General features: G+C 47.8%; 6 protein-coding genes across 7 annotated transcripts; 2 read left to right on the top strand and 4 right to left on the bottom strand.

Moving 5' to 3' along the window:
* Positions 1–2: 2 nt before the first annotated feature.
* On the bottom strand, positions 3–4493 carry LOC108031686 (serine-rich adhesin for platelets). Of its 2 annotated transcripts, XR_006367592.2 has the most exons (9): positions 4206–4492; positions 3870–4010; positions 3679–3809; positions 3186–3614; positions 2991–3131; positions 2251–2858; positions 1906–2191; positions 1629–1712; positions 1393–1523 (listed from the first exon to the last, which is right to left on the bottom strand). XR_006367592.2 is itself a non-coding variant. In XM_017105331.3 (8 exons), exons 1-8 carry the CDS (start codon positions 4340–4342, stop codon positions 754–756), a joined length of 2643 nt encoding a protein of 880 aa, XP_016960820.1. In that variant the 5' UTR covers positions 4343–4493; the 3' UTR covers positions 3–753. The 2 variants fall into 2 exon arrangements, 1 of the variants encoding a protein (XP_016960820.1); XM_017105331.3 differs by lacking the exon at positions 1629–1712 and having other exon boundaries at positions 3–1523; positions 4206–4493.
* A 215-nt stretch (positions 4494–4708) lies between these two features.
* LOC108031087 (alpha-2-macroglobulin receptor-associated protein) lies at positions 4709–6328 on the bottom strand. The gene is made up of 5 exons (XM_017104292.3): positions 6021–6328; positions 5750–5965; positions 5480–5690; positions 5059–5420; positions 4709–5000 (listed from the first exon to the last, which is right to left on the bottom strand). The coding sequence occupies exons 1-5, from the start codon at positions 6240–6242 to the stop codon at positions 4872–4874; spliced, it is 1140 nt and encodes a 379-aa protein (XP_016959781.1). The 5' UTR covers positions 6243–6328; the 3' UTR covers positions 4709–4871.
* Positions 6329–6752: 424 nt separating this feature from the next.
* Positions 6753–9224, top strand: LOC108031915 (uncharacterized). Its single transcript, XM_017105685.3, has 6 exons — positions 6753–7115; positions 7181–7426; positions 7481–7621; positions 7677–7816; positions 7869–7999; positions 8058–9224. The coding sequence occupies exons 1-6, from the start codon at positions 6864–6866 to the stop codon at positions 8513–8515; spliced, it is 1368 nt and encodes a 455-aa protein (XP_016961174.1). The 5' UTR covers positions 6753–6863; the 3' UTR covers positions 8516–9224.
* A 1690-nt stretch (positions 9225–10914) lies between these two features.
* Positions 10915–12323, bottom strand: LOC108031146 (GTP-binding protein Di-Ras2). Its single transcript, XM_017104361.3, has 4 exons — positions 12018–12323; positions 11771–11956; positions 11633–11704; positions 10915–11318 (listed from the first exon to the last, which is right to left on the bottom strand). The coding sequence occupies exons 1-4, from the start codon at positions 12186–12188 to the stop codon at positions 11046–11048; spliced, it is 702 nt and encodes a 233-aa protein (XP_016959850.1). The 5' UTR covers positions 12189–12323; the 3' UTR covers positions 10915–11045.
* Positions 12324–13756: 1433 nt separating this feature from the next.
* LOC108031234 (metallothionein-1) lies at positions 13757–14364 on the top strand. The gene is made up of 2 exons (XM_017104470.2): positions 13757–13923; positions 14130–14364. The coding sequence occupies exons 1-2, from the start codon at positions 13902–13904 to the stop codon at positions 14228–14230; spliced, it is 123 nt and encodes a 40-aa protein (XP_016959959.1). The 5' UTR covers positions 13757–13901; the 3' UTR covers positions 14231–14364.
* Positions 14365–15113: 749 nt separating this feature from the next.
* Positions 15114–19873, bottom strand: LOC108032246 (uncharacterized). The gene is made up of 4 exons (XM_017106109.3): positions 18137–19873; positions 16471–17007; positions 16217–16411; positions 15114–15621 (listed from the first exon to the last, which is right to left on the bottom strand). The coding sequence occupies exons 1-4, from the start codon at positions 18456–18458 to the stop codon at positions 15404–15406; spliced, it is 1272 nt and encodes a 423-aa protein (XP_016961598.1). The 5' UTR covers positions 18459–19873; the 3' UTR covers positions 15114–15403.
* Between the last annotated feature and the right edge of the window lie 135 nt (positions 19874–20008).

The raw sequence follows: 20008 nt of genomic DNA, 5'->3' as shown, positions 1-20008 counted from the left end.
CGTTGTGTCATCAATAATTTATTGAACATTTTATCTTAGTTTCTTGATGGTTGAATACTTGGAAGTGTTCCATTAACATTTATCAATACAAATACTTGGCTTGCTTTCTCGTGGGTATTGTGTGTGTAAATACGTGTATATACTAATCCTATACCGGACCTCAGTAAAGTAAAAAGCAGCAAAAACGCCAAAACATATAAAAATATATATAATATACATATATGTATAGTAGGTAAGTCCTCCCGCCCGCCATCTAAATACCATTGGCCTAAGCACAACCCTCTGCGGACCGCCGGTGTGTGTGGTTATCAATTTAAACTAGTGGCGCGTCAAGTGAGACCCCTGCATTCAATTTACCTAAAATAGGACGCACTGGTACTGAGATAGAATAATAATAATGGAGTAGATACTTGAAGCGATTACCCACCCTCGCCCGGAAGCAATTGTCGAGCCGCCGGTCACACAAATAGTTTGTACAAAAAAGTCAACCTAAAGCTACGCTATATTCTAAAGGGCAAACCGATAGGAAGCTGTGCCATTATGGGATGGGATTACTGCTGTCCCGATCAGCCCGTGTGTCAGTGACCCACGCTAGTGCAATCTAAGACTGTCGCTTGGCGAGTGCCGTTCCTAACTACGATGTAAGCGTGGATGTGTGGGGTTCTGTGCATCGAATGGATGATATGTGCGTGAGGAATTGCTTAGCAAAAACTGATGAGGGGAGATCCAGCTCACTGGCCGCCGTTCCGCGGGCTACACGTGAAAGTAGTCGTCCACCAGCAACTGCTCGCTGGGCGTGGAGGCTGCTCCACTCAGCGGACTGCTCGCCTGCGTGTCCGACTCCTGATCTGCCTGCAGCGGCTCATAGCCCGGCTCCGCCCCACTGCTCGTGCTGGTCGTCGTAGTGGTGGTCGTCGCTGCGTTGGCCGCCGTGGTCAGGTAGCAAACCGACTCGTAGTTGGGATCCGTTTCACTGCCCGTTCCCGTCAGCGATTCGTACTGCGACAGGGACGGGGGCGTGCTGGTGGCCACCGTCGAAGAGTTCAGCGAGATGGAATTGGATGTGGAGCTGGGTGATGTGAGGGTCAGGCGACTACTGCCGCTGCCCGGAGTTCCCGCCAAGGCTTTTTCTGCTATCCGCGCGTAGTGGTCCGTCTCCGCAGCGGCCTTCGTCTCCAGAATGCTGGCATAGTTGTGGTTGGCATCCGCCCCTGGAATGGTGCTGTAGCCGGAGGCGTCAGCGGGGACGGGCGGGCGCTTCTTCTCCAGCACCTTGGCATAGCCGTCGTCCGAGTGGGCTCGACTCTTGAGCACCTCGTAGTTGGGATCGTAGTCCGACTTTTTGGCTTCATCCTCGCCGGCGGGAACTGGGTGGAGCTGCAGTTGCTCGTAGCCTGGATCGTTGTTGCTGTTGGACGGCGGCGTCGGTGGCGGCGGCTGTGGCTGGTTAAGGATAGTCTCGTAGTGCTTTGTGCTGGCGCTGACCGCAATTGCTGTTGCTATCGTAACTGGCTGGGCAATCGCTGAAATTGCGGCGGAAATAACAAAGTATTAGTCAACTGCTTCTAGCTCAGTATTTACTTGGGTTCATGAGAAGAACTGCCGGATTTGCTGCAGAAGATACTAACCACGGCTACTTCCAAAGAAAAACTCATTAAATTTTCGCTGTTTGAGTTGTACAAACACGGAAATTACTCATTTTGGCATAGCAACTAAGTTTGGGAAGGCATTTTTGAGGAGAGACAAGGAGAGACAGATAGATAGATAGGCAGATTAGGCATTAGGCAGGGATTAGCGACAAAGCCAGGGTAAATTCTATGGGCAGATTACACAAATCAGCTCATTTACCCAGCAATCATCGAACAGGGACGGTTAAAAAGGGTCTAAGAAGGGCGGTGGACATACCTCCTCCCTCCTGCAGACGCTCCTTTTGCAACATGTTGGCCGCATAGCAATCCGACTTTCGGTTCTCGTGCATCACCTGGCCATCGGCTGGAATCGTTTCGTAGCCGTGATCCTTGGCCGAATAGCTATTGCTCCGCACACGACCTTTTTGGGCATCCACTAATAAGGCTGCAGCACTGTCCAGCGGACTCACGCCCAAGGCATCCTGCTGTTGCTTTCTGGACAGAATGGGCGAACTGTTCTGTGAGGACGGAGAGTTGCGCGAAAATTTGTGCTTTTTCATGACCTACGATTATACGAAATTGGTTAGCATGGGTTTTAAATACTGACTGACATCCATATTACCTTGGCGTACATGCCCTCAATGTTTTTGTTGCCCTCGCCTTCCTTGGATGGACTGAGACTCTTGCTGTGCTTGCGCTGCGGCGACGATTCCCCAGATTCTGCCTCGTGACCTTCAGCACCCGCTTCAATCACCGATATAACCGAGTTCCGGCCAGAAGTTAGGTTACTAATGCTGCCGGCGTGCAGATGATGCGACTGCCCCACACTTGCTTTGGGCGTCGGTGGCAGCGGCGAGTTCGCCTGGCGCTTCTCCGGCTTTGGTGAACCCAGATTGCACACAGACGTGCTGTTGTTGGACGAGGATGAGGCCTGTCGCGAGTGCATCTGAGCTCGCAGGCTGTCCACCGGCGGTGGAACAGGCATGCCATGATCGGCACCGCTGCTGCTGGTGGGTCGGTGTATTCCGCCGCTGGCACCGACTCCGACCATGACGGTTGAAGCATTGGCAGTCGGGATACTGCTGCTGTTATTAATCTCGACGGCCACCACTATGGGATTGGCCTGCATGGGCTGGATTTGTGCGTAGGTCTCCGAACCACTCGTGTAAATATCAGCGGCATTGGCCTGGTGGCGATTGTTGGGATCCTCAATGGCCGCATAAGTTTCATCTGAAAAATTATAAAACTTAATTTAAGTTTTTTTTATATAACTTGTATCAACATAATTGTTTATAAACCGAGGAAATAATGGCACACTTTTAGACATTTCCCTAGAAATTTGTTTCTTTTCCCGTGACTCACCAGAATCGTCCGATACGGTGGCGTAGTGGGAGTCGTTCACATCCCGCGATAAAGTCGGGTTCCTATTCGACGGTTTCCCCGGTGGTTGTTGGGCCAGAATGTTTGCCAGTGGTTCTCTTACACTAATGCTTGTGTATCCCTCTGCGGAACAAAGTACTTAGGGATATGACATCACCTCGCGTGCTACGAACTTACTTGATGAATCCTGCGAGTCGCCGCTAAAATGCTGGTTGGCGATGGGTGGCGTCATGTAGGGCAGATCTTGGCTAGCCGAAATCATGCCTGCAATGGCGGAGGCGGCGGGAATCTCTGCTTGTACCGGCGCCGAGTCATTGTGCTCCCTTGAGCCCTCGCTGTGCTGGGAGCTGCGGTGCATGGGATCGATGCCGTCGCTGGAGGATCCGGCCACTACAGCCGCCGCAGCAGCAGCTGCTGCAGATCCATGGTTGGCCACATGCGAAGTGGAAGGGGCATTCAGCTGGGCATAGGGATGCTCAGTGCCCCGCACCTTGGCGTAGTCGTGCGGCAGACCCTTTACGCGCGAGTACGGTGAACTGACATCATCCGCCTGGCTGATTGAGCTATGCTGCGACACGCTGGTCTGTTTCTTCATGCTTGGCTGGGCTGTGGGAGTGATTGGAAGCAGGATATGCATTAGATGCTTCTTTGAATCTGAATTACCACTTACGACTTTGGCTACGGGCATTGCGGGCATCGACCAGCTGCTTGTCCGCCACGGTTTCGTATAGTTCGGAGCCGTTATCATTGCTCTCGGCCACGGGAATGTCCGGCAAACTGCGATGGGCGGCAGTGCTTGACCTGGAAATGGAAGAGGATTCATTTACTCCATGATCTGCTGAAATAGTAATATACACCCACCTCTTTTCAGAGTCTGCATTGGAGACTGTGGATGCGTTTAGCTCAGCCTGGGACTCGCTGTTGCCCACCAGGTTGGTGACCACAACGACCTCTTCGGGATTCTTCAGCTTGACCATGCCCTCTACGCCCATCAAGTCATTTCTAGGGAGGCAGAGGGAATAGAGAGTGTGTGATAAGTGACATGGGTGCATCCAACTGGAACTGGGTGGCGTAGCGGCGGAAAAAGAGACCCACTTTCACTCTCTCGCTGGCTTACACCGCGCTGTTCCCGCCGTCTGGGAAAAGCCCCTGGAAATGCGCTCCTGATCCTTGGAGGAATCGGGAGGAGGAACTCACTTGGGAATGCGCTTCTTGCAGCAGAGACAAGCGCCCAGCATTACGATGAAAGTGAGCGTCAGGCTGAGGGTCGCCAGGAGGTACGTGTACGAGTTGGGGGCCTCCAGGCGCAGCTCTGACGTCGTGGCCTCCACCATGCCTGTGTCGCTGTGTGTACATATGCACTATGTACCCATTTAGCACTTGCACCGACCGCTGCACATATATATCGGCCACTTTTCGCGTAGTTAATATTTTATTTTTTTGGCCCACGAAACAGACAACAACAAGAATGCGACTGGCGAGCGGTCACACTAGGTGCGGTCCTACTGGGTGGAGGAAAATACGCGTTTCGTAGCAGGTTAATTACGGTCACACCACAACCATCACCGGCTTTTAACGGTAATCTACCAACTTTATGATTTTATAATTGAGAGAAATATATACATATTAAATCTTTCATTTTCAATTCTAAAAAATTCTTTGCATAAATATTTTCTAATTGTTAAAAAAATAACTAAACATTAAACTTCGTGAGATTTTAATTTCATTCAAATGATATTTGGTATCAAAACTATATCTATTTACAAATGCTGAATAGCAGCTCAAATGTTTTTGTGCTCCTTAAAAGCAGTGGCTCCTAAATCTAATTTATTCGCTTGGCACGTTCAGTGATTGCTTTTACTTTCAAAGTTCTGTGTGCTTGAAGATGGTTTTTTCAATGTTCTCCTGCAGTTTCTCCACCTTGCGAGTCTGCTTTTTCAGCTGATCCTCCATGTCCTCGAAGCGATTGCTCTTGTCCTTGTGCTTTTCGCCCTGAAAGTTATAAATATTATTAATTATGCGTTTTTAAGGAAAAGCCCCGCACTCATACCTTGTACTTCTCCTTGTGCAAGGCATGCTCGGCATGCAGATGACGAAGCTTTAATAGCCGGCTTTCGAAATGATGCAATTCAGTCTTAATGGACTCCAGTTCCTTTTCAGTGAAATTGCTAGACTTAGCCACGCGCCACAGACCCTGAACTTTAGGCTCGATAAAGTCCTGACTGTGTGGGCCGGAGGACACCAGGCGTTCCAGCCTATCGTAATGATCCTTGATTCCGGCATGATGACCCCGAAGGGTGTTAAGGTCGTTTTCGTAGCTCTTAACGTTTTGTGCATGGGTTTTGATTTCGTTTTCGTTGGCATCATTCGAAATCAGATTGTAGTTGTCCAGGTCTTCGGTATTAATGGCGTCTGGTGGGAAAATAAAATTGGTAAAATATGTTTTAGCTTTGTAATAAGAAAAAACCCACTCTCATGCTTGTCGATATCCACTGTGCCGATATTTTCCAGCAAGCTGTAGTACACATCGACTTTGTCCTGGTGGTGATCAAACTCCTGCTTCAGGGATTTCAATTCCTCAGCAGTGAAGCCGGAAAGCTCAGCTTTTTCCCACAGCCGGACAAGTTTCTTGTCCTTGAAGAGGCTCTTGTTTTTGTAACGCTCCTCTGGGTCATGGAATTTCTTCAGGATAGAATGGGTATAAAGGACCGGTTGCACTTAAGAAGTGGGGACTAACATACCTTATAGGGCTTAAGCTTCTCCGAATCCTGGGTGTCGTCAAAGTGCTCCAGCAGATCGTAGCTGCTCATGATGCCAATGAGCTTGCGGCGCAGCTCGTCCTCCTTAAGGCCATCCTTGTCCTTGTGCTGCGAGTTGAGCTGCTTCCAGGCGATCTCCTCCTTGTCGTGGATCTTGAGCTCCATGTAGAGCGACTTGAGCTTGGGCTCTGTTAGGCGCTGCATCGGGGGCATTGTTTAAAGGAACTTTAGGTTTATGGATCTCCACACTTACATTCTGAGCCTTGGCCCACACGAGATTCAATTTGGCCATGCGGAATGGCCGCTGGATGGTTCTGAAGTCCGGGTCATACGTCTCCTGCTTTACTTGCTGGAAATGCGGGTCATTCGCCTCTTTGCTGTACTTCTTGCTCTGCATCTTGTCGGCATCCACGCCCAGCGATGCGATCAGCAGGAAAAGCGCAATGACTGCAACTACCGGTGCTGACCTAACCATTTTCCTCGTGGCTTTTGTCCGGATTAAGGCATGCAATTTTTAATGCAGTGCTGACCTGGCCAAACAGTTATTCTCAACGAGCAGTGGGACCAGATTCGAGCTGAGTCGGCGATTCCCAGTATGGCCAACTTCCAGTCGCCAAAAGCTGCTCGATCTAACACATCAGCTATAAAAAGGCTTTGCTGTATTTAAGTATGGTTTAATATTCAACTGCGGTATGCCCTTGGCGATCTAGAAATAATGTAGTCTAGAAAAGTTTTAATAATTATGGCTATGAAAAATGTTAAAAATGTTGTTATAAGCCATAAGAGGATCTTTAAATTGTAACAATTCAAAATCCCAAGCTACCAAATGTAAAAGCTTAGGATAGCATACCCAAACGAAGACCTTATACACTAAGTTTATTATTAATTATTAAATGCAAGTTTTAACTTTAATTGTTTCTAGCCAAATTTAACTGGAAGGCCGCGTTCGCAGCACTGCCGCGATTACAGCAGGGGTGATTACTTGTGTTTGGCCACACTGCCAGCTTGCACCACTGAGAATTTGCGCCATTCCCCAGCTCAATTATTATTAGCAAGTGTTGTGTACTTGAAAGCACCCGGAAGAGATTACAGGACAATGAGGGCGGAGGTAGCGGTCAGTTGCTTCTTACTAGTATTCCACAGCGTGTGCTGCCAGAGCGGCAGCGAGGAGTATTGGGTGGACCCGCATCCCGCCTGGGCGGACTTGGTCCAGGATTTCAATCAGCCGGATGGATCCTGCCAGTGCCCGGCGGTTCCGGAGCGATCCCAGGCAGACATAGAGGACGACCTAGCCCTCACATACTTCAAAAAGTTCGTCAATCTGCTGTTCCAACGCAAGCGTTTGCAGGTAAGATCGCTGTCTAGACCAAATTTGGAGACATGACGTCATGAATGTAACTTATGTGTAAACAGTACGATGCCAAATCGGCGATCTATAAGCGATCGTTGCTTTTCTCGCTGCTGTCGAGGCAGCTGGAGGAACTGGAGAAGGTGCAGGATGCCCGGGATCTGGACATACTGCTGACAAAGATACTGGAGTCCGCCGAGGAAGCTCCATTGTTTGAGGGCAGGTCCGGATGCTCCTATGCCCAGCAAGGTGTGTTCTCCTTATTGGTGGATATTGTCAAGGACTTCGTAGCGCTGACAAAAACAACTGAGGTACCAGTTTCCCCATCTATGGAAACTCAACTAAGCTAGTTGCTTGTTTTGTAGGTGCAATTCATCCTATTTGCTGCAGCAGCCATCATACTTGGCTGTATTGTGCACAAACGCTTCCGTATCCGGCTTATTTCAATCGTTCTGGGAGGCATTTTCCTGTGCGGATACATCCACACCTACCTAGAGTGCAACAGAGTAAGAATCCCACAAAAAGCAAGTAAAATAGCTCTCATCGCTTGTTTATATTTAGAAACTAGATGTCGAAGCTATGATGGAGGTCATGAAACATCACCAGGAACAAAAGAGCTATGCGGAAATGTCCTGGTTTGCTCGCCTGAAGGGCTATGTAATGACTGCCTCGCCACAGGATAAGCAAATAGAGATGCTGAGGTAAGCATATAAATGATAAAACAATAAAACTATATTAACCCATGTGTTTCAGAAAATCTTCCAAGATTAGCCTTTCAATTTGCATGCCTGACCACGTGCTTTTTATGTATATGAATGATCTGTTTATCAAGCAGCTTGAAATTTTGCTAGAAAAGGTGTCGGCAACTATGACGAAACTGTCGTGTAAGTTTTTGTTTCGTTAAGTATCAATTGGAACGCGAATAACAATATTTACCCTTAGATGGATTGTCGTTCCCTTATAATCTTCTGGCCCCCATCCTCTTGGTGGCCTTGGTGGGATACATTATAAAGTTAACATTTAAATACATCATAAGCCCCAGAGCTTGGGCCTCCCTGGTCCACAACAATCCAGCCCCGGTCGCCGCACCAGTGGCACAGCAGCCTATTGCAGCGCGGGAGGCCGATGGCGACTGCATTTCGGGCGAGAACTTAAAGATGCTGTTAAATGTAATGAATGCGACAAGTGTTTCGCAGCAGTCACAGCAAACGCAGCGACCACCCGCCGTTTCGGGAGTACAGGATGTAATAGAAGCTTTGGAAGCTCCTACTACGCCGGAGAAAAAAGACAGTCTAGATGTGAGCGACTCCAGCAGCAAAAGTAGAAGCAGCGTTCCCGAGGAGGAAGGATTTACGCTGGTCGACGATCCCGAAGATGACGAAGTCATCGATAATGTGTAGCAGTCGGCCTTTTTGATCCAATTGTTTATTGTTACGTCCGTGATTTTTACCCAGTTAATTAGAGTCCGTTAATGCTCAGCAAGTAGTTCAAAGGTTTTGGTTGATTTGTCATAGTTAAATTTTTATTTAAATTATTTTGCATGTACTTATTCTCATTTGCACGGTTAGTGTTATTAAGATAAATCTTCAACAATAAGATCTTTTAAGTAGGCCACAAACTGTTTATATTTTGCTTGTTATTATTACGCTGCCGGCCCTTCAAAAAATCGGATATAATTTCTATGTAACTTGTTGATCCTTTATATTTACAACTTGGCGCTCAGGCGATTATTTTTATATTATATTATTAGCAGTGGGCGCTCTTTGTGAGTTGCATATTAATTGAATGTAAGCGATAATTAAAAATTCCGTTTTCGAATCTTGTAAAATCTAATTCAATATGTATACAACTAATATATTTATATATCTATGTATATAGATCTATATAATGTGTGTGTATATATTTGTAAGAAAAATTAGAAAAGAATTTCGGTGTAAATATATTTATTCGTTGTATTTTAAATCATGCACCTAAAATGTATTATGCTTTAATTACAATTCATCGTTATTATACTTTCGTCTGCAACTAAGTAGGTTTACGCATTAGTGAAATGTACTGTATGGAAATGCAATCCAATACACGGCACATGCCGAATGTAGCCAAAACCCAGATTGCTGTCTATAATTAAACGTACCTAAAACTAGGAAAACACGAAGCAGAACGCAAAGCACAGGCAGGCTACCTAGAACTCTCAACTAAGGCTGGCATATCGTAATCGTATCCATGTCTATGGCAAACCGAGAGAATTTATCTAAATCGATTTCACAAATCTTATACGCAAATTGGTCCGCTATCATAATCTTGATTAATAATTTCTCTACTCGAATTCAACAATTTATTTTAGATCTAGAGTGTGTAACTGGGGAACTCCACTTCCTCTGATTCGTGTTGGCTGTTCGGTTCTGTTCTACATTTTTGTCCGGCACTGCTGGACGGCGGGACCAGCAGCCAAAGATACCAGTTTTCCAGTTTTCGATGAGCAACATCATAATTAATGTAATTACCTGCCACTCGTTTGGCTAATTGGTTTAGCAGCGGTTAAAGCATGTCCTTCACTTAGTCTGATTGGTAAAATTTAAAAAACTAATCCTCTTAATATCAAACAACAGCAAACTATGCGAAACAATCTGTCCAACTCGTACGCCTACGCCTACGCACAAGCCAACCAACTATTAAAATAACGAATACCACAATTGGGAACGGTTTGTGTTGGGTTATACATTCGTAATAAGTACGATACACAGGTGTTTTAAAAACAGGCAACTTATATACGTCTACGCTACTGCAAAATGCGCCAAATGCTCTTCAATATCCTTCGATGTACGTGTTCCTCGGCTCACTTCATGATGGTTGGGTGTGGTGAACGCAGTTGTACTTGAACGTCTGACTCTGACTCTGACTTAGGCTAGCTCTCTGATCTGATCTTGGTTTTTGGTTTATGTTTTTCGTTTGCTGCTACATTTTAAAATGCTCTCGTCTCGTCAATAAACTTCAGCAAATAAGTGTAAAATTGTACGTACACATTTAATATAATACAAAAACACAATGCCATCATGTTCTCCGGAATCTGGTGCCCGGAGTCCGGAGTCCCGAATCCGGTTCCGAACTGTGGGTGTGTTGTTGGCCATGAGTATTTTATACATTAGCTATGTGGCGAACCGGGCTCGACGAAAAATCTGTGTTCTTCTGGTTAGGTGGTAAATAGTTATACAGCAATGATAGTCAGGGGAGGCACCGGTCCAGACCCAGACGCCGGCGCCCCGCGATGGTCTCTGTGGCGACCACGGAGAAGTCTTCCGTTGATGGATCCATGTAAATATTGTTATCAACGCCGCATCGTAGTAGATACGGGTTCTATGTCTTTAAGTAGGTACTTTGGCTTCGTTAGAGATATAGTGTATAGCTTCGTCTGATACCTGGCTATGAATGGGTGGTGGATCATGCAAGTATGTAAACATTTGATATGTATGCCGTTGCGTTTCAGATGCGATTATGTGTAAACTTAGGGTTAGCTTCCGTGGTGTGTTTAGTATCGTAGTATCGTATCTGGTATCGTGTACTCTGTGCGACTAGAAAGATCTGATCTGCTCGGAGGGAGCCTATGCAAAATATACTCGTAATCGTAATTGCAATAGTGGTGTGACTTACATCGGTTCCTAAATACAAGTGTCTCGTATGGATGTAACTCTATATGTGGGTAAGTGGATGTGTGGGGTGTGTGTGGGGTGTAAGGTGCGTGGCCCGTGTGGGTGGATGGGTGGATGGATGGCTGGGCTGTTGGGCGGCTGACGTGCCACCTAGGCGACCCCACCGCCACCCACCCCACGCTGCTGCCCCAAGGCGAGTATTTGTCTGTCACCGTCTCCGTTCACTTCAGCTCGACGCAATCTGACCCGGGTCACATGCCTTTGCCATCTCGCCATCCGATGCTTACATAACGCGACACTTCTCCTTGGCCCCGCCGCTGGCACTGGCCCCCGCGTCGCCGTTCTCCGGAATCGAGCCGTTTGTGTCCTTGGACTTCTTCTCCTTCTTCTGCTTCTTCTGCTTCTTGGTGTCCAGTTGCAGGGAGACGGTGCGCGTCTTCTCCATGTTGAGCAGCTCCTGGAACAGCTCGGTCACGTTGTGGTTCGTCTTGGCCGACGTCTCCATGAAGGATATGCTCCAGGTGGTCGCCTGCGCCTGGCCCTCTGCTTGGGAGACCTGAAGAAGAGGGGCTTACGTTAGGAAGGGTTTCTTCTGGCTATGAAAAATCTACAGATCAAGTATTGGATATTTCTATACTTAAAGTTAAAATATGTAAGATCTATGCATTTAATTTAAGATCCCGAAAGCTTTTTAGAAGGGTATCATTCGGATCAGAATAATATATCCCCCTTATAAAGGATATATTTAAGTTAAGCATCTTTGATTATTTTAAATATTTATGTTGTATTATGATTGATCCCTTGTAAGAGCAGTTTTAGTTACATCATCCTAAAATGTAATTATACATAATATGGGCAAATATTTCTAACCTCTCGCAACTCGGCTGTCTCATCACACTTGTTGCCCACCAACATGACGGGGATGTTCGGGATGTCAGCTCCCTGCGAAAATAGAAAGTGTTAGCAGTGGATTTTTGGTATGGGAATATTTTTCCGATCCAGACATACCTTCAGCTCCTTGATGAGCGCCCAGATGGGTCGCAGCTCCTCCAAGCTCTGCTTGGAGCACACCGAGTAGACCAGGATGAAGGCGTGTCCCTTCGAGATGGACAGCCTCTGCATGGCCGGGAACTGGTGGGATCCCGTGGTGTCCGTGATCTGCAGCGTGCAGATGTTCTTGTTGCAGCTGATGACCTGTGGCAAGACTGCGTATCAAGAGCATCTCCCCGTGACAGGCACCTAAATGGGCACTCACCTGTCTGTAGGTGTCCTCGATGGTCGGGATGTAGCTCTCGCGGAAGGTGCCCTTGATGAAGCGCAGCACCAGCGAGCTCTTGCCCACGCCGCCGGCTCCGAAGACCACCACCCGGTAGTCGTTGCTCTGCTCCGGAGCAGCGCGCGTCACCTGGTTCTTCTGCTCCGTCATCCCGGATGCGCGGCGCGGTCGGGTCTATCGGCTTCGAAGTGGAAATAGATTGAGAGAGAAACAGGAGCTGGAGCTTGTTGGCTTGCTGTCGGGCGCTGGTGGAATGTTCTACTTGGGCGCCATGCTTTCGTTTATCTGCAACGATTAAGAGCAAATCAGCTTGGCCACAACGCCCACGCACGCACAACCTTTCCGGGTCGGTTGTGGGCGGCGAGTGGGTGTGCGGCTGGGATGGGGTGGAGGTGGATGTGGGTGGCACTGCTTTGGGGTCCCGAAACAAGAAAGGAAATTAACTTCTAAATGTTGATCTATAAATACCCTTTTATGGCCACATTGCTCTTGATATGATATGGTCAACTGCTATTGGCACGCACACTAAACGTCAGTACTTAACTCCCAAGTTCAGAAGAATCGTATGGCATTTTCATTATTAGTGATGCTAGTGAAGATAGATTTGGTAATCCCTAATCCTAATCCTAAAGAATCCAATGCGAAACATTACAAACGAATGCATTATGCCATAAACATTCGAAATGAGAAATCATATTTCATGAGAATATGCCAATATTGTTTGTTTACACCAACTTGCTTATGTTTATATCGTATAACTATCCGACTGAAAAGGTAGGAATCCCTCTGCAAGGGTACTTGAGGAGGGGAAACAGTGCGTGAGAGTGTGCCGCTAATTTAAGCCATGTGCCAAGGAAGGGTATTGATTTTTTGGTCGACTGGCAGATCGGCATCGGCTTCAGCCTCTCATCATTATCACTGCGATTATGATTGGCCTCGGACGAGCCGAGGGGTATAAATAGGCCTGCTTTGAAGGTCCCACAGAGCGGAGGAGAGTGTCCCGTTCCGAAGGGGTTCCCTGCCCATCCGCCCACGCACAAACGCACACACGGCTCGTAACTGCTCACTTCCGCTTGATTGTCCTGGTGGACCTTTACACCTCCGGCACCTTCACCACGCCCCCGGGCAGGACCCGCCTTCCGATTTTCCGCCGCTTTGTTTTCCCGCACTGTTTTTCACACTCTTTCTGCGTTTCCACCTCGCACACCTCACGCTCTTTGCTGTTGGATTTTCCTCGCTTTATTTTGGCTCGGATTTATCGATTTTATCTGCACTGCACTTGCCACCCACACACGCGAAAGGTCGGGAAAACTTGGCCACCGAGTCGCACGAGCCCCCGTGAAAGGCGCTTTTCCCGCAGGATCTGGGCATTTCCCTATTGCGACGCAGTATTTACTTGCATTTCGTTGCACTGGGATTCGTTGCAGGACAGGATCTGGTGCCCGATGTGACTAGCTCTCTGCTGCAGGCCGTCCTATCCTATCCTCTGGTTCCGATAAGAGACCCGCCCACCCGCCGCCCCCACGCAAAAGTACCACCGCGCCTGCGCATCCGCCGGTGGCGAAAGCTCTCCGCAGGGCCCGAACCCACAGTGGAGAACCGAACCACTCGGGCCCCCGGACGAAAGCTCCTGCACACGGCTCCACACACCGAAGCCGGCCGGCGTGTGCAAAAGAATTGGATCGCAAGACCCGTGTGTAAAGCCGCGATTCCGAGGTGTATAAAACCGAGGGCATCTGGCCAATGTGCATCAGTTGTGGTCAGCAGCAAAGTCAAGTGAATCATCTCAGTGCACTAAAGGCCTAGTTAGCCCTCCTCCACCTTTTGTGAAGTTAACAAGCGAAGAAACCCCAGCAATCCAAGATGCCTTGCCCATGCGGAAGCGGTAAGTTGCAAGTCCAGGATGGAGTGGAGATTGTAGGTTCTTCGAGAGAAGAGTTTTTTATTTTCTCCACGATCTTAAAAAGAAATCCATAAAGACCATTGTCCTTTAAATTGCATATAAACCAGAGAGTTTTCGATGGTAGAGCTTTAAGGATGAGATCCTGGTAATTCTTCACCGTACTTATTCCTAATCCCTTACCTTTCCAGGATGCAAATGCTCCTCCCAGGCGACCAAGGGTTCCTGCAACTGCGGCACTGACTGCAAGTGCGGCGGCGACAAGAAATCCGCCTGCGGCTGCTCCAAGTGAACGTCCCCGAGAAGATCTGGGGAGAAGGGCCCGCCCTCATCTCCGAACTGATTTCCCTATATTTTCGCATCAAAAACAATGTTTTCTCATTTATCCACCATGCACAACGTCCAATTAAAGTAATTGAAACCTGAGCTGCGTCTTTCGAGTTGCGTAATCACTTGGTCTGGGGCTTTCTAGGTTAGATTCTCTTCTGTTGGAGGTACGTTGGAGGTACGTGCTCTGCGATGTGCGTCGTGGAAGTCGGCTGGTCAAGTGTTTTCCACATGTGCAATGGGTAAATTAAAGTCAGTTGAGCAATATGGTAATCCGAGACGCTGAACTTCCACTTTCTGAGGCCCATGTGGCTGGTGATGGGCATTGAATTTCAAAGCACAGCGGTTTGAACCTATGACTTGTAGATGCGAAACAGTCGCGGTCAGAAAAAGAGGCAGGGCTGCTGTATCACAGAATTTTTATTCCAAAAAAGTATTCGCCTGTTTAGAGAAGCTTTTGGATAATGTTCATTACCCATATCAATGAGGGATTGATGACTAACAAGGCTTCATATTCAAACAAGATCTCGTTATTTTTGAGTCTTCTCAAAATGACTCATTAAAACAAATGATTGTAGGCAGTTTCATTTTTCAGTCGGGTTTGTGTGCTAAACATCGTCCGAAATCTTTACAGCTCAAAAGTCCCCAAGTAGACGTACCTAAAAACTCATAAAGTCGCGCCATTAGAACAAAAGTGCTCTAACCTTAAAGATGACCATTATGTCAGCGAAGTAAGTCAAGAACAAGAACCCCGTCTGACCCAGGGGTAGGGTTACGAGAGACCCCTCAACCTTAACTTCAGATGGCACCACACCCCGAGACCTCCAAGTGAAAACCCTCACTCGGAGTTTATGGTTCGCATTTACTTTGTTAGCCTACGGATGCAGCTTACGTCTAGTACTAGGCTAGGTGAACATTAATGGAGGATTGCGGGGAATCGATGGGGGCCACAAAGTGCGCAGTATGGGCATATGAAACGCACGTATGTGCCCGTAGGTGTGTGGGCTTGTCTTCTTTTTGGTTATCAGCGTGGCCAAACAAATGTGGGCGAGATATCACGGCAGTTTCGAAAGGTTCTAGGGAAGGCGCTCCAAGCACACGGCACACACAAGGCTGAAAATAGGGGGAAACTCGCGGCCTACTTGATAACGATATTCTGGGCCAGTCGCTTCACAAAGTCCACGTTCAGGAAGTTGGCCATCAGCGTGAGCACGGACTTCTTGGGCGGCCGGCAGTGGCGCAGTCCCGCCTCCTGGCAGCACACGTTCGGAAAGCAGTCCAAGGTGGAGGTGCACGCCTTGGGATGGAGGTCGAAGATGGGCGGTGGCGGGGCGGTGCACTCCAGGTACTCCGTAACTGCAGGAAAAGAGGGTTTGCATCGATTAGAGGGGTTGTACTTAAGGTGGGAATTGAAAACTTATTACTTAAATTATATTTATTTATTTTTATATACTTTCAAAGGGATTTGGTTTTATATAACATTAACTTTTCTATTGCTTTATAGCAGTAAATAAGTAGGTTTATACTTGGGGCTCTAAAAACAATATCATATATGATTTGTAGAGATATATGTAGGAATGTTCACATACCAAACCAACTTATCTTTATCCCTATAACTAGGTTTAGAGCGTTACCAAATATTCTTTAGAGTATAAGACCTCTAATACAGTTAGACTTAGTATAAGTTACCCAATGGGTTTCCTTTAAAAAACGTATCATTTATGATTACTAGAGGCATTTTTGTAATACCCTACCAACTTTTCTATTGTTTTATATACTTTACTAGGGAGTATAGACTGATACCGTCTAATGCCCGAAGGTAGGAATTTACTACTTATTACCCCATTTCCTTCCTTTAAAAAATAACACCATATAGACTTATAGCGCAGTATATATATTACTAGCTTTAACAGAATAGATAGTGCTATATTTATGTTTTTATGGTACTTACGGTAGTCAAAGGAGCGCTTCACTGGCACTGGGGCTGTCTCCAGCTCCGGCTGCGAGGTGCGGCAGTACCTTCTCCGGCCGTCCGGACAGCAGACCCGTGGCCAGCAGTCCATGTCGGTCGAGCACTCCTGCACATCCCACCAGAGCTCCGCCAGCGGCCTACTGGGGCACTTGCGGGGAATCAAACCCAGGATGGCTGGAAATATACACCGGTTAGGAACTGGAATAATATATCTTCGGACCAGATCCACTCACGTGCATGTGGCGTCTCCTCCAGGGGCTTTGGAACCCCGGAGACACAGCTGCTGGCCCCGAAGATGTCGCAGCACAGCTCATCCCTCTGCCACACGGCGCAGTCCCGATCGGCCTTGCAAATCTTGGGGAAGAGCTGGAACCTCACCTCGTTCTCCCGCGGGCAATCGAATCTCAGCCGGAGCTCCGCCGCCGCCCGCTTGCCCTTCTCCTTGTCGTTCTCCTTACCCTTAGTCTCGCTGGGAAAGTTCAGGGTGGGCAGGGCAATACGGAAAGGTCCATCCGTGGTAGAGGGTTTTGCGGTGGTCGTCGAGGTGGAGGTACTACTTCGGGCTCTACCTGTTGTAGTTCTGGGATCCGCTGGTTTCCTGGTGGTCTTGACCGGCTTCCGCTGACCGGTCTTCTCCTCCTTGGGACTGAACTTCTTGGGCGGATGGGGCTGCTTGGTGGGCGGACGCACTGCCACCAGACTCTGCTGGCCGAAGCTCCAGAAGTTCGGATTGAAGAAGTTGAAGCCGTTGGCCAAGCTGGGACGCGGAGCTGGGGATTGGATGGGGATGTGGAAAGCGGGTTAGCGGTGTGCTCAGTGGCCATTAGTGTTTCTGCTCCAAATAGCAGACATTACACGTCAAGTAAAGCGCAGTTCCCGCCGCTCATAAAGAGCGTTTGATTTGGTTCGGGGTTTTGTTTCATTATTCAGCCGGGGCAACAATGGATCAGCCACTGCCGGTGGAGCGCAGCCTGTTGGCCAACGCTTCCCACCCACTCCACAGGCCGATTCCCAGCGCAATTATGTGGGTACTTGATAGTACCAGTTGCAACAGCTTGGACAGCTTGGCAAGTGAAGAGCCCGATTTAACTATGATGATCAGATGGCTATCCATGGATTAAACTGCCTCCCATTTAATTTGAGGCTCCCTTAATCTAATTAGACCCCTAGAAATGGCTATTCTAATGCCCTGTGATCTTGATTATGCCAATTAGCAAAGGCCTAGGCCCCAATAAGTCGCGGCCTTGTGTCCATATCTCTGGCTCGGACTTAGCCAAGGTCTCCTGGTGCAGCTGGAGCCGATTCGAAAGCTCCGCTGCTCCAGTTATCGACGCTGCGCACCTAACCTATGCACCTATGGACGTTAACGAACTCCAAACGGGTATATCAGGTTTTGGATTTGAATATACAATTGCGGTCAGAATAATGAAATTGCGAGTCCAAGGCGAAGCTATTTATCTGCATTTTGCAAATAATCTTGGATCTGTTAGTGGGCATCTAAGTGGCAATAATCATGGACCTGTTAGTGGCTGTCTAAGTGGATTTTATTGTAAGGCTATAATCATAAATTTTGTGAGATGAGCACAGATACAACCTCTCAGAAACTGTTTAATCCAATGAAGAGTCCCAAATATAATGGTTTCATTGGCAATCCATCTTTAACCTTTGTTAAAGCAGGGTACACCGCCTATCGGTGGACTAGACCATGCCTCAGACAACTTCTTTGTCACTGTTTCGGTTGTATTCGCATTACCACTTTCAATCTTTGTGGCCGAAGCCGAAAAGCTAGGTCAGTGCCAGCATCTTCGACCAGTTTGCATTTGTTTACAGACCACTTGATCTAAGATCAAAGCTATATATCCATGCATTTATAGCCCTATACGTCCCCGGGGCACTCACTTGTTGTGGTCGTTGTGGTGGATGTGGTTGTTGTTGTCGACGTGGTGGTGGTACTGGAGGAGGTGGTTGTGTTGGAGGAGGAGGGCCTGCGCCGCCGGACGACCCTCCGCGGGGTGGCTGCTCCCTGCTTCTCCCGCCTGGCCTGATCCGCTCCTGAAACCGCCGCCGCGGCTTGGTGGTCGGGCTGTGGAGCTGGGAGCGGGAGCCTGAATTGTGCAACGCCGCGGCTTGTAGACGCTTTGGCAGCCGAGGCCATTGCACAACCGATGGACAGGTAGAGAGCCCCCCCAGCAGCCAGGAGCTGCAGCCAGATCAATCTCATTGCGTCCGGGGATCACTCAAGGGGTCACTGAGCCACTGACCTTTCCGTTGGAGTCACTGCAGTCTGTGTCACTCACTCACTCGCTAACAACCGCGCATCTCTGGTGGAGCACAGGTGATGTGATACTGGGTTAAGTTGGGCAAGCGCGACCACGTTGTTTAGACACCGAGCGACCGCTTCAGACTCCCAAGCCCAATTGGCGAATGTGCAAAATCGTAATTCCGAATTTCGGCAGCGAAGCCAGCATTCAGCGGACTAAACAGCTAAGAGAGCTTAAGCGGGGGCTGAACCGCTCTTTAGCGCCCCGAAACTGGTTTTCACTCCGGTCTGTGGCTGGCCTGGCTCTCGGAATAATGGGCTCTTGGCTGGTGGGCTGGCTGGCCTGCACCGGTGAAGGCGCTGCAGTTTTGATGTGGCTACCACTAACCCACTGTCGTTGAAACGAGGAAGTGCAGGCCGCCGGCCAGGAGATTGCTTCCGGCTTTCCAAAAGGACTCCATCAATTATGGAGGTAAATAAGCGCTCTCGACACATTCGCGTGGGAAGCATGCTGCCTGGGTTGCTGTGCGTTTTCCTCTTGATTGTAGGATGCAGCTACAAGTTGCGATTTAATAAGGGACCATGTAGTTACATGTTCCCCATTTAGTGGAAGAGTGACGTAGTCTTTTACGAAAATCGCCTTCAAAGTTTTCAAGTGTGGTTTGTTGAAAGACCAAAGTTTGGAATTTCTCACGCTCTTTGCGGAACGAGATAGGATGATGACATGGAGCATTTCTGCATCATTAACGTAAAAGCAGCGTTTTCCGACTTTTCCCTATTCTTGCAACAAAGCGGTATGTTCATTGAGAGTAGCTTGTTATTATAAGTATAATTTATTTACATAAGTCCAGAAATATTTTGTGTCTAAACCTAGCTTTAGTCACAATCAATAAACATTACTGATATCATATCAGTGATATGTATTTGCTGAATAATACTTTCTTCGCATATTTATTCTACACTGATATTAACTTGCTCTGAGTAATACTTCCTCCTCATTATTCACACAGCAATTGAGTGATAAAAGCCTATATCTTTGGAACACCATATGATTCGTCCGATTGCCCGGAAATCCTGCTTAATAAACTTTAAATAATCGCCTCAACCTTTCAGGATAATTTGAAGTTTAAAGCATGTTTATAAGAACTAAGTAACTAATAATACGCCATAGTCGACTCTTGTAGCTCTTCAGCTTAATATCATACATCAACCGAAACCACTTTTGGCCAGCCTTTCACAAACACAACAATCAAGATCTGAGCGTTAAGAGAGCAAGCGCTTGGGGATGACCCGATCTCAAGCGTTGCAAACCGGTTAGTCTTTGTTTTGGTAGCGGCTTAATGTGTTATTAGGTGACACAGGCGACAGACTGACTGATCACGACTGCAGCCCGAATACAAGGAAATTCACATTTTCCGGCATCTGTCAACACAAACTTTGGGATTCCCACCGAGAGTTGGGCTCACATAACGACACAAATGGATGCCGCTAGGATTGAGGCTCAAATTATG

The sequence above is a fragment of the Drosophila biarmipes genome, chromosome 3R, assembly GCF_025231255.1.
Source record: "Drosophila biarmipes strain raj3 chromosome 3R, RU_DBia_V1.1, whole genome shotgun sequence".
Taxonomy (NCBI): Eukaryota; Metazoa; Arthropoda; class Insecta; order Diptera; family Drosophilidae; genus Drosophila; species Drosophila biarmipes.
Note: the sequence above shows the minus strand (reverse complement) of the source record. Positions and strands in the feature narration are given on the sequence as shown.